At 33.3% G+C, this 12,748-nt stretch overlaps 1 protein-coding gene across 1 annotated transcript; it reads left to right on the top strand.

Annotated features, from left to right (window-relative positions):
- The first annotated feature begins 1,176 nt into the window (after nt 1–1,176).
- LOC123690854 lies at nt 1,177–12,733 on the top strand. The gene is made up of 13 exons (XM_045634942.1): nt 1,177–1,650; nt 1,719–1,882; nt 2,329–2,519; nt 3,786–3,897; nt 4,015–4,214; nt 4,426–4,679; nt 4,759–5,013; nt 5,370–5,514; nt 7,110–7,261; nt 8,080–8,259; nt 8,558–8,700; nt 9,178–9,393; nt 11,961–12,733. The coding sequence occupies exons 1-13, from the start codon at nt 1,362–1,364 to the stop codon at nt 12,192–12,194; spliced, it is 2,535 nt and encodes an 844-aa protein (XP_045490898.1). The 5' UTR covers nt 1,177–1,361; the 3' UTR covers nt 12,195–12,733.
- Nucleotides 12,734–12,748: the final 15 nt, after the last annotated feature.

Below are 12,748 nucleotides of genomic sequence, written 5' to 3'. Positions count from 1 at the left end.
CCATGAGTCAATATAAAAATAGGATATATATAAAACAAATTTTAAAGAATCAACATTTTTTTTAATTAATTGATATTATGTCAAAGTTTTCTAACATTAAAATTTATTTCGTTATTTTATTCATCTTCAAATATTTTTCTTGTCTATGATACATTTGAGAAGAAGTTTTAAAAGTCACCCTAAAGATGTCGCTGAATTATAAAAACTGAATTGTACGACTGTTCTGAATATCACCGTTTTTGTTACCTACTCAATATCACGTACAGATGGCGTAAAATTCAAAATCATTAACGAACAATAGAATTTTTTTTAATTAATATTAATTTAAATGTGTATTTCTTAATTATACTTCAAATTTTAGAGCTTAGTACATATTTAAATATAAATATATTTATTTACTTCTATCTCTCTATTCTTGTTTGTTTGTTATTCTTTCTGATAGGTAACTACTTACTGTCTGCAGTATTGAAATAATTCCTTGTTAGGTAGGTAGTTATTTATTTTTAATCCTAACTTAATGATAAATGAACATTATTTTTGTTTGCATATGTAAACGCAATTTTTATTTGATATAGCGAGAGACGTTCAGCATAAAACTAAGTTGGTACATCTTTAGTTTGTAAAATTCCATATGTATTTATTTAAGATGGAGTTCTACTTCGTTATATTCATTATTTTTTTTAATAATTAGTAAGTAGATAAATATTTCCAATAAAATTAAAAATCTAATGAAGTATTATTCCAAACGATTATAATAGTTTGTAGTTAGATGTATGTAAATCCTATTACATCTCATAATTGAATTATTATTGATTTACAGGTTTAAGAGGCTTTATGAATAAAAAAATGAACACAGCTATATTTATTATTATTAAATATTCTATTTGTGATCTGAAAAAAGTTTAATTTTTATTAAATACAATAATAAAATGAAATGAACTTACACTCACAGCAAAAATCGCGGAGACGTTTTGCAGTAATTCGCTATGTGTGCTCGTACCTCTGGGACTAAGATGTAACCGGGAGCGCCCTGACCCCGGTTATTATCCGCAAGGTCTTCAAATCACGAGTCGATTTAGCCAACATGTCCACCAATCGCCGTGACACTTCTTTAACGAAGGTAATTTGCTATTATTTGTAAATTGGCGTCTTGCGACGTCCGCTGCTGCCTGTCCGCTCCGCAGTCGGGAGCACGGGACCCTCTTGGCCTCCCGCTGCCACCGAGCCACATCGCAATCCTTAAATAAATAATCGTCACAGACGACAACCTTTCCGGCGATCCATGCGCCAGTCGATAAGATATAGCTCGCGTACCAACACAGAAACGGAGTTATGAAAATGTGAAAACGTGTGCACTAGATATGGCTAAGTCGTGTGATGACATCTCCAAGAAGCACAGCGAGGACGGCACCAGCATGGACGACGACAGCGAGAAGGATCCCGGATGCTTCCGGAGGCTCATCCTCTCGTTGCGGATTAATCCCAACCTTATTATGTTGAAAGTGACTCTTTTTGTGATGTATGGCGCAACTGCATCTCTTCTTCCGTATCTGACTATACATATGCAGAGTATAGGTTTGACTGTGCCCGAAATTTCTTTTGTGTATTTAGCATTACCGTTTACAACATTTTTAAGCCCTCCAATAACTGGTAAGTGATATTTCTGAAAGAGTGTTATTATGTGTATCTGAAATTGTAGATGAAATTTTTTATTTTAGGATTTTTAGTGGATCGTTTCGGAGAATATAAGCCAGTCGTAATAACGGCACTGATTTTGAACGCAGCTTTTCATCATTCGCTGCTCTTGATACCTCATCAAGAAACTCCTGGAGTGATGCCATCCGCATACGTAATGAGGCATCCGATAAAAGAGACCGTTGAGGTAGTTATAAAAAAATCAAAAGTATTATATTGTAGAACATTGTCTAAAGCGTCGGTAGATTAGCCCTCGTTACACAGTCACAAACTTGGCTCCTGAGTCCTGTCCTCTAAGAATTTGAGCAAATCGACTTCATCCGGCCTCAGGGCAGATTAACCAGTAGTGTCACAGCGGGACTCACTGAATCGTTAAGATAATAGAGCTAAATATATACACATTAGACTGTCGCATGATAATGCGATGTTAGATACTTCTATGACATTGATGCGCATTCTGTTTCAAGTGCGTTTAAAGATTACTGTATCGGCAGAGGCTGAATGCTTATTCTTTGTTCTTAATTATCATTCGTAATATCCCCTTTTAGAAATAGATAAGCGATATCAATAACAATGAAATTTGAATGATGCTCATTGTTTGATGTATGTTTGTAAATAAGAATATAATCGTAGATTTGGTGGAGTCCGTGTCCAAGTAGAGAATGTCCAGATGAAGATGAGCAAGTGGACTTTGTACTAGATCGATGTCTAGATCACTGCATGATAACAGAGACAAGCCCGACCAGCGCACCGACAGATGTTAAGAACGAAATAGATTTTCCAATCGCCCACAAAATTCATCCACCGAACTTATCCAACACCAGGTAACGTATGACGTCACAGCACTGGTAAATAATAGGTACCATACGTGTAAACAGTTGAAAACAATATCACACAGTTTTATGACTGCTAAGCCTTCCTGGAAGCCTTTGAGATTTTGCGATCTTAAAAGGCAAATATGCAAATGTACCAATATCTTTACGACGTTTGTATTGTATTTGTGAAGTTTTCCAGCAAAATTGCGAATATTCCTTATAATAAATTTTTAAATTACCTATTTGAAAAGCATATAAACGGAATTTAAATATAGTAGGTACGAGAAGAGCAAGCGGTTTGTTCTGTACAATTAATATTTGATAGAGCTTTATTTAATATTGAAACTAGTTAGACTAGACAATTTTGCAATGATCACCGTCTAAATAAAAGTGTACTACCAGTTACCTAAGTGTTAGTGGGATCGATACCCGCAAAGATTGATAAAACAGTCATATAATTAATTAATCACACCTAAATTTAATCAAAATATGTGTAAGTGGACAAAATACACTAGTGGAATAAATTTGCGCCTATAGAACAGTAGATATGTTACCGGAAATGTATGAAATCAAGGAATGGTATACAAATCCTAGGAAATGTGTACAATTCCGATACCATTTAGGAAATGTATAAAATATTGTTTAATAAACAATTTAATGTATAGATATCCTAGGAAATGTATAATCTTCCTAGGAATTGTATACAATTCCAATATCGTATTAGGAAATGTATAAAATAAATGATTTCTGTAATAAAACACTGTATCGGGTAACAGTCTTACCGTAAAATAATAATGATATGTTCATATTATCTTACTAATTAACATTTCTTAAATCAACTTATATTCAATCAAATCAAATTTTCATTAATTGGTAAGTAGGTAATCAGTCCCCTCGTCCCGCTTGTACACGTCCCAGTCGGATTGTATAATCCGCCGTATTACAAACGGCCGGCATTTTGTAATATGCCGAAATTCGTCTTTTTACAAAATTCTACAAAAAAAGGTCGTGAGCCGACGGAGCCCCACTTCGTGGGGCTCCTATTTCTATCTCCTATATCTCTCTTCCAATATCTTAGATGTTTTACATTTCCGATTGCTATTTAGGAAATGTATAGATTTCTTAGGCAATGTGAATAAAATAATTTATTTCACACATTTCCGTGCGATTTTAGGAATTACATACATTTCCTAGGAATTATATACAATGACGGATTACATACATTTCCGGTAACAGATACACAAATAAAATTAACACAATAATCATTATACATAGTTTCCTAAATTCAACTGACGATGAAGAATACAACGATGCAGCATTTTTCCTCATTGAAGTTCACGATGACTTGGGAGAGCCGAAAGAACAACTTGGCATCGAAATGGAACGGGTAATTTAACCATTTTCTATTATTAAAAACATAATAAGTATCTACCTACTTAATTATTTGGAACTTTATATACTATTTTATTTTTCTGAATAATCTTAATTAAATCATAATTTTTAGGATGACAATGATACTGTTACGGACTTTAGATCAAGATTTGGGGAAAAGCTGCTCCTTTCACAACGGGTCAACATAACAGCTCTGGATAAAGAAGATTTGAGATGCGGAGGTCTTGTGATGTTACACAATATGACAAAGCTTTCTAAACAACGACTTGAAAATCTTTCTGCTGATTGTATGGTACAAAAATGTGAATTCAGGTAAATATCTATTATACCAACAAAATTTGACGGGATGATATTATATTCTTCAATAGTTTTAACGCGTTTTTCTTTACTAATTTGCTTTGCTCTCGCATAAAAACACCTAATTTGAAGTGTGTATTAACTAGATATCAAGAACATTATTGACCGATAAAGCTCAATATTTACAAGCAATGTATTATCATAATCAAACTCGATTGATTTACAGAAAAGGCGGTCCGGATGTTTGCCCTCCCGACTATAAGGAGAGCGATGATAAAACTTTCTACATATACTTTTTCTTGCGTTTTATGGGCACGATTATGTTATCTGCTGGGGTGACAATAATGGACCCAATAGCTTTAACTATGATTCAGAAGTACGGTGGTGATTTTGGCCGAGAAAGGTTATTTTCTAGCATTGGCATGGCGATATTTTCACCTATCACTGGTATGCTTATAGATATGAGGAGTAAACAAGTCGGTATGTATCGTAGTTTTGAAATGTTGGTTTAATACGATTACACGTGTTAATTATGTTTACTCTATACGGTTTGTTTCAGGTTATACTGATTATTCGGCTGCATTCTATACGTATGATGTACTGCTATTAATATCAGCAGTGACTGTTGCTGCAATGCCCTTGGGAGCGAAATTGCCTGCGGACAACTTGTTGCGCGATCTCGTTAATATAATCAAGATGCCTCATATAATCATATTTATATTTTTCCTGTTCGCTCTAGGAAACTTCTGGGGATTCATTGAGTCGTACTTGTTCTTATATCTAAAGGAATTGGGGGCGCCTAACTTTTTGCTTGGTAAGTTTTTCTTTTGTCACTGGTTATACAGATTTTCGAGCTCCTTTCATCGGAGTCTAAAGACTTCTTATCTATATGTATTTTGCCTTTTTATTGCCAATAATTAAACTGAGTCTCCATTTCAGATGAGTCATCATTAAGATTGCCAACAGATAATTTCAGGATCAAATTTCCATTAAACCCCTCCATTACACAAAAGACTCTTTAGTTTTTACCAACTGACTGACGAAGCATACAAATTCCCTTTCCACCTAACAATTTCTGCTCATAACCCTTGTTACACAATACAACCAAAACCTAATTCAATTACACCATAATGAGATATCCTGTACAATTCATTAGGCATAACATTACAGGTATAACAGTGACGGTGGGTACACTGAGCAGCATCCCGTTCCTGTACGGCGCGGACGCGATCACCTCCCGGATCGGTCACGTGAACGTCATAGTTGTCGCGTTCTTTTCCCACGCCGCGAGACTGGTCGGCTACTCGTTTATTGAGTAAGTTGATTTGCAAACATGTGCTGGGAACGTGATACTTGGGTTTTAGGTTAAGTTTATTGATATGAACTTGTCAACTTGTCTTATTCTTGGGTCTTTAGGATTCATTAATATGAACTTGTCAGGATTGATGAGCTGAAAAGCAAAATAATAGCGCAGGTCTATCGAAGAAAATCATGTTACATGAAACTTTAATACATGGAGGCAGGCGTTGGTACCTGTGCCACAGCTTATTTATATATTTTAAGCTTTTATGAGTGCCATCGCATCTTTGATAAAGTTTTTGTATAGTATGTTATCTTTTTTTTAGGTCCATGGCTATAAATATAATATTCCCAATAAACAATTTGGATTTGAAAGGTTTAACAAAGATTTTGCTAATTGTAGATCGTAACGCTACGGTTGTTCTTGAAACTTTAGTCTTGTTGACTACTGAAGTAGATAATGCAACAGAAAATTCCGATGATTGCTCAGAATCGTAAACACAAAATAAATAGTAAACTTGTCTAGGACTCTTGAGGGCTATTTACATTGTTAAGGATCATAACAGTTAATGACATAACAATAGCTTCTTATCTGATAAGGTTAGGATGTACTATCCAATTAAGTAAATGTTGATGGTCATGATATCTCAATGATATTCTTAGAAAGTATTGTGCATAATTAAGATCTAATCTTTGTTCCTGTGTATGGTTCAAAATTTAATGAAACAATAGAGACTAATCAAATATTTGTGCTTCAAATAAAAAATTTCATAAACATCGTATTTATCTTTCTTATATTGAAGCGCTTAATTTTTAAGCTTTTTATTACAATTTTTGTAATAAACAGGGTTATTAAACAGTTTGATATGACTTTGAGAAATATCTTAAAACTCCGGTAGCACAATCCAGGGTCTTTATAATGCGATATGAATTGGATGTAAGTGCTACACCTACACGACGTTGTTGTGCTCATAAACTTGACAATCCTCGTAAATAGGTTACTTCGACAAATGTTGTTTTGATGTAAGAGGACGAGCGTTTAAGTGTGCAACGTAACACACGTAAAACATAAAGAATGCTGTGTTAAAATCCAATTGGGATAAGATTTTGTTTCCATTTCGGCGCCAATGTTATTTAATTGCACAGGTTTTACCAAATTACAGAAGAGCAATTCGTTATCTATCCTTAATGCTTCTGTAAAGCTAAAAACAAACAAGAGTAAGATGGAACTATGTTTACTAAAGTTTATACATTTAGGATTCGATATAAATAAATTTTAAGTATCGTACATAGTTTGCAAACACTTTTAAAGTAATAGATTAAGAATTTTAGCTACGAGTTAAAAAAAATTGTAATTTCTTCTAAATGTAAACACTAGCTGCTTGCTCGGGCTCCACTAAGTTTCTAATGGTTAAAGAATGTTATTTAGATATAGATAGAATTTAGTTTTAGGACAATAAGAAGGTTGCTTGCCAAGGCTTCGCGGGTTTTATAATGTTTGTAAAAGAATTTTTAAAATTTAAAGAGTAGTGTTTGAGATCTATTGAGTAGTTCTTTCCTCTGTACAATATTAATGCAGATAACATCCACAATGTCTTGGACAATTTCCAGAGATTCCTGGTGGTGCTTTCCCTTCGAAGCCATGGAGTCTCTGTCAGTACATCTGATGTGGGTTGCAGCAGCTACATATTGTGCGATGTTGGCACCTAAGAGCTTACTGGCTACCCTTATTGGTGTTCTTGGGATGGCACATTTCAGTCTTGGTAAGATTTTGCACGACGATGCGAAGCATCAGAGAGTGCTTTACGATCGAAAAATTTTTTTCGCCTCATTTTTGCAGCTATTCTTATTATTATAGCCTTGTTAATTCACGGAATCAAGATATTTTGCATACTATCGTCGAGATAATTTAATGGAGATTAATCCCATACTTTTTAAAAATTGATTTACTTCAATAGAATTGGAAAAAAACACCGAAATAGGTCAAAAAATTTTCCTGTCCGTCATGTGTGAAACCTGAAAACACTATAACTTGTGAAAAAATCCATCATTTGAGTTAATTTTTTTTTTTAAATATTCTAATCGACGATTGTAGGTCACTATGAATGCGAATGATTAATTAATTCAGTGTCGTTTAATTGCAATTAATAAAAAAAGGAAAACTACAAGACTGTATATCTGTATATATATATTTTTTTTATATTTCATAATTAAATGAGCATTATGAGTCGTGCACTTTTGGATTTTCCAAATAATTATTTTTATCTACATACATATTTTTATTTTTTTCCTGTTAGGAACAGAGCAAGAGTTACGGACTTTTTAAAAATTCTACAAAGAACAAAATTTATTACTTTACATTTTTATTTCAACATGATTTCTACTTATACATAGTTTTGATCCGTTCTGAAGAAATCAAATTAATTTATTAGCTATATTTTCTGTAGCTTCTAAAATTTTTACCAAATTACCTCAGCAAGATATAGGTTATATAGGTTATATATAATAGGTTTGTTCTTAGTGAGATAACAAGTTTTCTACAAACATTTTATATCATTTTATATAAAATGCATATTTCCAGGACGAGGCAGCGGAAGTTTTGGTGGTGGTCTACTCATAGCGTCTCTGGGCACACGCGAAGCCTTTCGATACATGGGGTTGATAGCTTTCCTGGGTGGTGTATTGTATGGACTGCTGCATTACTTCTGGCTACGGCACATTAATATGAAGGGGATACCGGATATTTCAGAACCAGATACAGGTGAAGATGAATACTTAATTAACTTACCAAGCCATTGTAATGATTTATAACGTTAATAATTTAAAATACATTTATAGGTTTGCAGTTCTTATGTTTGAGTAAAAAATAATTAAAATATAAATTGACAATGAATTGTAATGAATTGATTTAATCAATGAATTTATTCACTGCAGTGGGAACAAAAATGAGCTGATAATACCGATCACGATGAAATTCTACTTACTTATTTGACAAAATTTGATATATATGTTGATATTTCAACAAGATCACAGATTTTCTTAAATTGTTTTAATTCCAGAGAGTGGTGAAGGGGATAAATTAAATGGCGAGCCACTTCGCAAGGACGCAGAAACCATGATATCTTTGGAACGTCTGCACATGATCACCAGGTTCAACCCGCTGGGCTCGCTGCATTCTTTGTCTAGAGGATCTCGTGCTAGGGTAAGGAATTGAATTTAGAATCTTATAAAAGAAACTTTTGAAGGATTTGTTTGTGTTTTATTGCTAAGTCAAGTTAGTGAAACTTAATCTAGTTAAGTAAATTATAAATATAAGGAAAGCTTAATAATAAGGAAAGCTAAGCTGTACACTGTACAGTCTTCAGTGTAAGTGACTGTAAATTTTCTTATAAGATGTCTTTATCAATTATGCTTTTAATTATGATAATGCTAGACGTTTATATTCGAGCACGAACTTCTTAAAAAAAATATCTCCAGAAAAAAATTATTATAATGCTCTATGTTTCTGTGTTTCTATATCAAAGAATTAGGATTCAAGTAAATCATTTATTTAAAATTATTAATCTCGATAAACTATTTACTAATAACATAGACAGCAACAGACAAAACCTTATTGTACCACCAATCCCACGGACTCAAAACTACACTAAACCTAATCTACAAGAACATAAATTTCCAGCTTTCCCAAGGCGACATAAACGAGTTATGCAGAAGCAGAAGCGGCAGTAACAGCCAACGTCGTTGTAGTAACATTGAGATTTCTCCAAAAACCCCACAAGGGTCAGCTTCTAAAGTGGACCTTTTGAGATCAGCGCTGGAAATAACGCACCAACAGGCAAAGGGGCATATATCGAATCCGGTACTGTCGAATCGGACTACACACCATCCATATAAGGTAAACTACATACGGACATACGTGGATACGCTATGTCTTCTAATACAAGAAAGTCGTTTTAGTTAAAAACTTACTAAGGTAGGGGCGACTAAGTTGTCGAAGTTGCATAAGAAGACTGCCCTCAAATGGTCGTATACCTATTATCTAATACCGTATTAGAGATATTTAGATTCTGTAGACTTCATAGAATCAAAGCTTAAACAAATAGTAAGGGAAAATTATTGATTTTGTAAATACTTGAAAATAATTCAATTAGGTATTGTGTTTTCCCCAATTGAATCTCTTTCTAGTCTCTCATCTGTCATATCGGAGCTTAATCTAACTAAAAATATGACTAAGGTGCTGTTAAATGATGACTAAGGTGCAGTTTGAATACCTAAAAGTTAAATGGTAATATGAAATGTAAGATCCTTTGTAAAATGCTGAGCGATCATAAAGTCTCAAGTCTCTAAACAGACCTTTAATACGTCACATTAGTAGTTGTGCGTCTGAACCAATTAGCCAATCTATTTCAAGACGGTAGTCAAGAGAAACACGCGTAAACCTTTATCAGGATGTGTAATGCCATTGATCACTCAAACAATAATTTACATGCTAATTTGCTTCTTTCAATTGAACGATTGCTATAATTATGTCTTTAGACATGGACATCTTTGATTATGCCCTCTTTTTCTACTTGAAGTCTTTGTAGGATTCGTTAATCTGCTTGTTTAGACTCACTCACTCTCCCTTTATAGATCTTTTCTCATTTACATTTCGAGGTCTTTTAAAAAAAAAATAATAGTTTAAGTTTATACATTTTGTTCTGGTCTTCACAAGTACTTACATGTTTTTTATTAACGAAACCATTACAGGATCATAAGAGATTTTGTAAATGTATTAAAAATCCATATCCAAATATAAAACGCAATCTTTCTGTGATTTTTTTATTGATATTTACGTACTTTATCTCGTTCTTAGCGAAAATTTATAACCCTGCTTATGATTGTTATCAATTTAATGTATAAATGTCGATTTATCAGATCTTTTGCGTCACACGAACTCAACTGACTTTTTTAATTTTACCTTGTATCTGATACTTTATGTTTAGAAGGTTTTCGTTTTATAGGTAGGTACTCGTTTAGCTCATATGATTTGTTAATTGTTTTATTCATGTTGCAATCATACCTTCAGTAACACAGAAGATTTTTTTTAATTTTCTCAAATGTAATCCTAATTTATAAAATATATGTAATGATTAGAATGGTCATTTATTGATTTAATACAGTAAAATTATTTCTATACATATATAATATGTTACCGGAAATGTATGAAATCAAGGAATTGTATACAATTCCTAGGAAATGTGTACAATTCCGATACCATTTAGGAAATGTATAAAATATTGTTTAAAAAACTATTTAATGCATGCATATCCTAGGAAATGTATAATCTTCCTAGGAATTGTATACAATTCCTATATCGTATTAGGAAATGTGTAAAGTAAATGCTTTCTGTAATAAAACACGTTGTTATTTTTTTTATTATAGCTCTTATTGATACAATCGGGTAACAGTCATACCGTAAAATTGTAATAATATTATGTTCATTATATTATCTTCGATCGTTCGATTTTCGTTGACGGAGCACCGCTTCGCGGGGCTCCTATTTCTGTGTAGTTTTTTTTTAACAAACCTAACCTAACCTAACCTAACGGCTAACCTAACCTAAACCTAACCTTACTTTGAGGGCGAATATCTCGGCTATTTTTGATTTTAGAGAAAAGTTGTTCCTATAAAACATGCTTATATAAGCGTAATCTTTACGATAAAACAATAATAAATAGGTGTTATAATGACACCAACTCCATCAAAATTTTTTTAAGTCCTGCGCCCCCTTTGCTTTAGTCCAACCCTTGCCTGCGACATATCAATATCTTAAATGTTTTACATTTCCGATAGCTATTTAGGAATTGTATAGATTTCCTAGGAAATGTGTATAAAATAATTTATTTCACACATTTCCTTACGATTTTAGGAATTGTATACATTTCCTAGGAATTGTATACAATGACGGATTACATACATTTCCTGTAACATATTATATATAACTCAAAGGTGACTGATATAGTGATCTATCAACGCACAGCCAAAACCACTGGACGTATCGGGCTGAAATTTGGCATGCAGGTAGATGTTAGGACGTAGGCATCCGCTAATAAAGGATTTCCCGAAATTCTTGCGGGAACGGGAAAAAAACGGGGATGCACGTACAAAGTCGTGGGCGGAAGCTAGTTTTGGATAAGCTATTAGATTTTATTAGAGATAACCTTTATTAGATTTAATTTATGAATACAATATACATAATTAAAATAAAATAAAACATGAAACAATTATTGAAGATATTTTGGACACTTTCTGTGCTTTTTCTACAATCAAAACTTTAGATTTAAATATTATTTGGGATTCGATACTATATTTTGTAAACCGTTCAATCTTATATATCACCCTGTACTTATATATACATATATAAGTACAGTGATATGTGTATGTTTGTATTGTTTGTACAATATATTAAATCTATTCCAGCTAGCCAACAGCGCACCAAAGCTGACCCAACGTAACAACATATCTCAACCCGCTCTAGTCGAATTCGATTCCCGTCGTCGCGACTCAATCCCTGAAGAGGTAGAAGAAGACAAACTTGTACCATCAAAACAATTAAAAACTAAAAGTGGGAACATCCCTCCCCCTCCCACTTATGATGAAGCGACGAGAGATAAGAGGAAAAGTTGGCACTCAGATGATAGTACTCCCACTTAGCGGTCGCTTTGAGGTGGTTAACACTATAGATAGATTAACAGTTTATTTATAGTTAACAACGTTTATAAAAAGGGTGAAGAATAAGAGCCAGCGCGCACGAGCAACTTTGTCTCCGCAACTATTTTGTCTCTCCCACCCATGGGCTAGTATGAAAGTGCGCGCACGTAGCGACGCAATTCCCCATATAATTGATGGGAGAGACACAATAGTTGCGCTAGCTGTAAACTACAAGTAGAAATCCACCGTAGCCTTCGACGAATGTCAATTTATCATCTGTGTATAACTTTTTTCACATAACATGCTATAGAAATTCAAATGTAATAGATGTAATAATGTTTATAAGTATTGTACTTGGTTCATTAATAAATTCACGATTTTGTTATTTAAATAGACTCTCATCATTATTATGATTGTTGATAATAGCTTCGAACCCTTAACAAAACATAGTTGTAACCACCTTCTAGGTATAGGAAGATTATTGTTAAGAATAATTTTATTAAATATGTTATCGTTGCTTTTATTAAAAGACTTTTTAGATACTTATTTTGTTTTAT

The sequence above is a fragment of the Colias croceus genome, chromosome 1, assembly GCF_905220415.1.
Source record: "Colias croceus chromosome 1, ilColCroc2.1".
Classification (NCBI taxonomy): Eukaryota; Metazoa; Arthropoda; class Insecta; order Lepidoptera; family Pieridae; genus Colias; species Colias croceus.
Note: the sequence above shows the minus strand (reverse complement) of the source record. Positions and strands in the feature narration are given on the sequence as shown.

Coding starts and splice junctions, on each gene's coding strand:
- LOC123690854 (XM_045634942.1), top strand. CDS start 1,362: ATGGCTAAGTCGTGTGATGACATCTCCAAGAAGCACAGCGAGGACGGC. Junction 1,883..2,328: donor CGATAAAAGAGACCGTTGAG/GTAGTTATAAAA, acceptor ATATAATCGTAG/ATTTGGTGGAGTCCGTGTCC. Junction 4,680..4,758: donor TATGAGGAGTAAACAAGTCG/GTATGTATCGTA, acceptor GGTTTGTTTCAG/GTTATACTGATTATTCGGCT.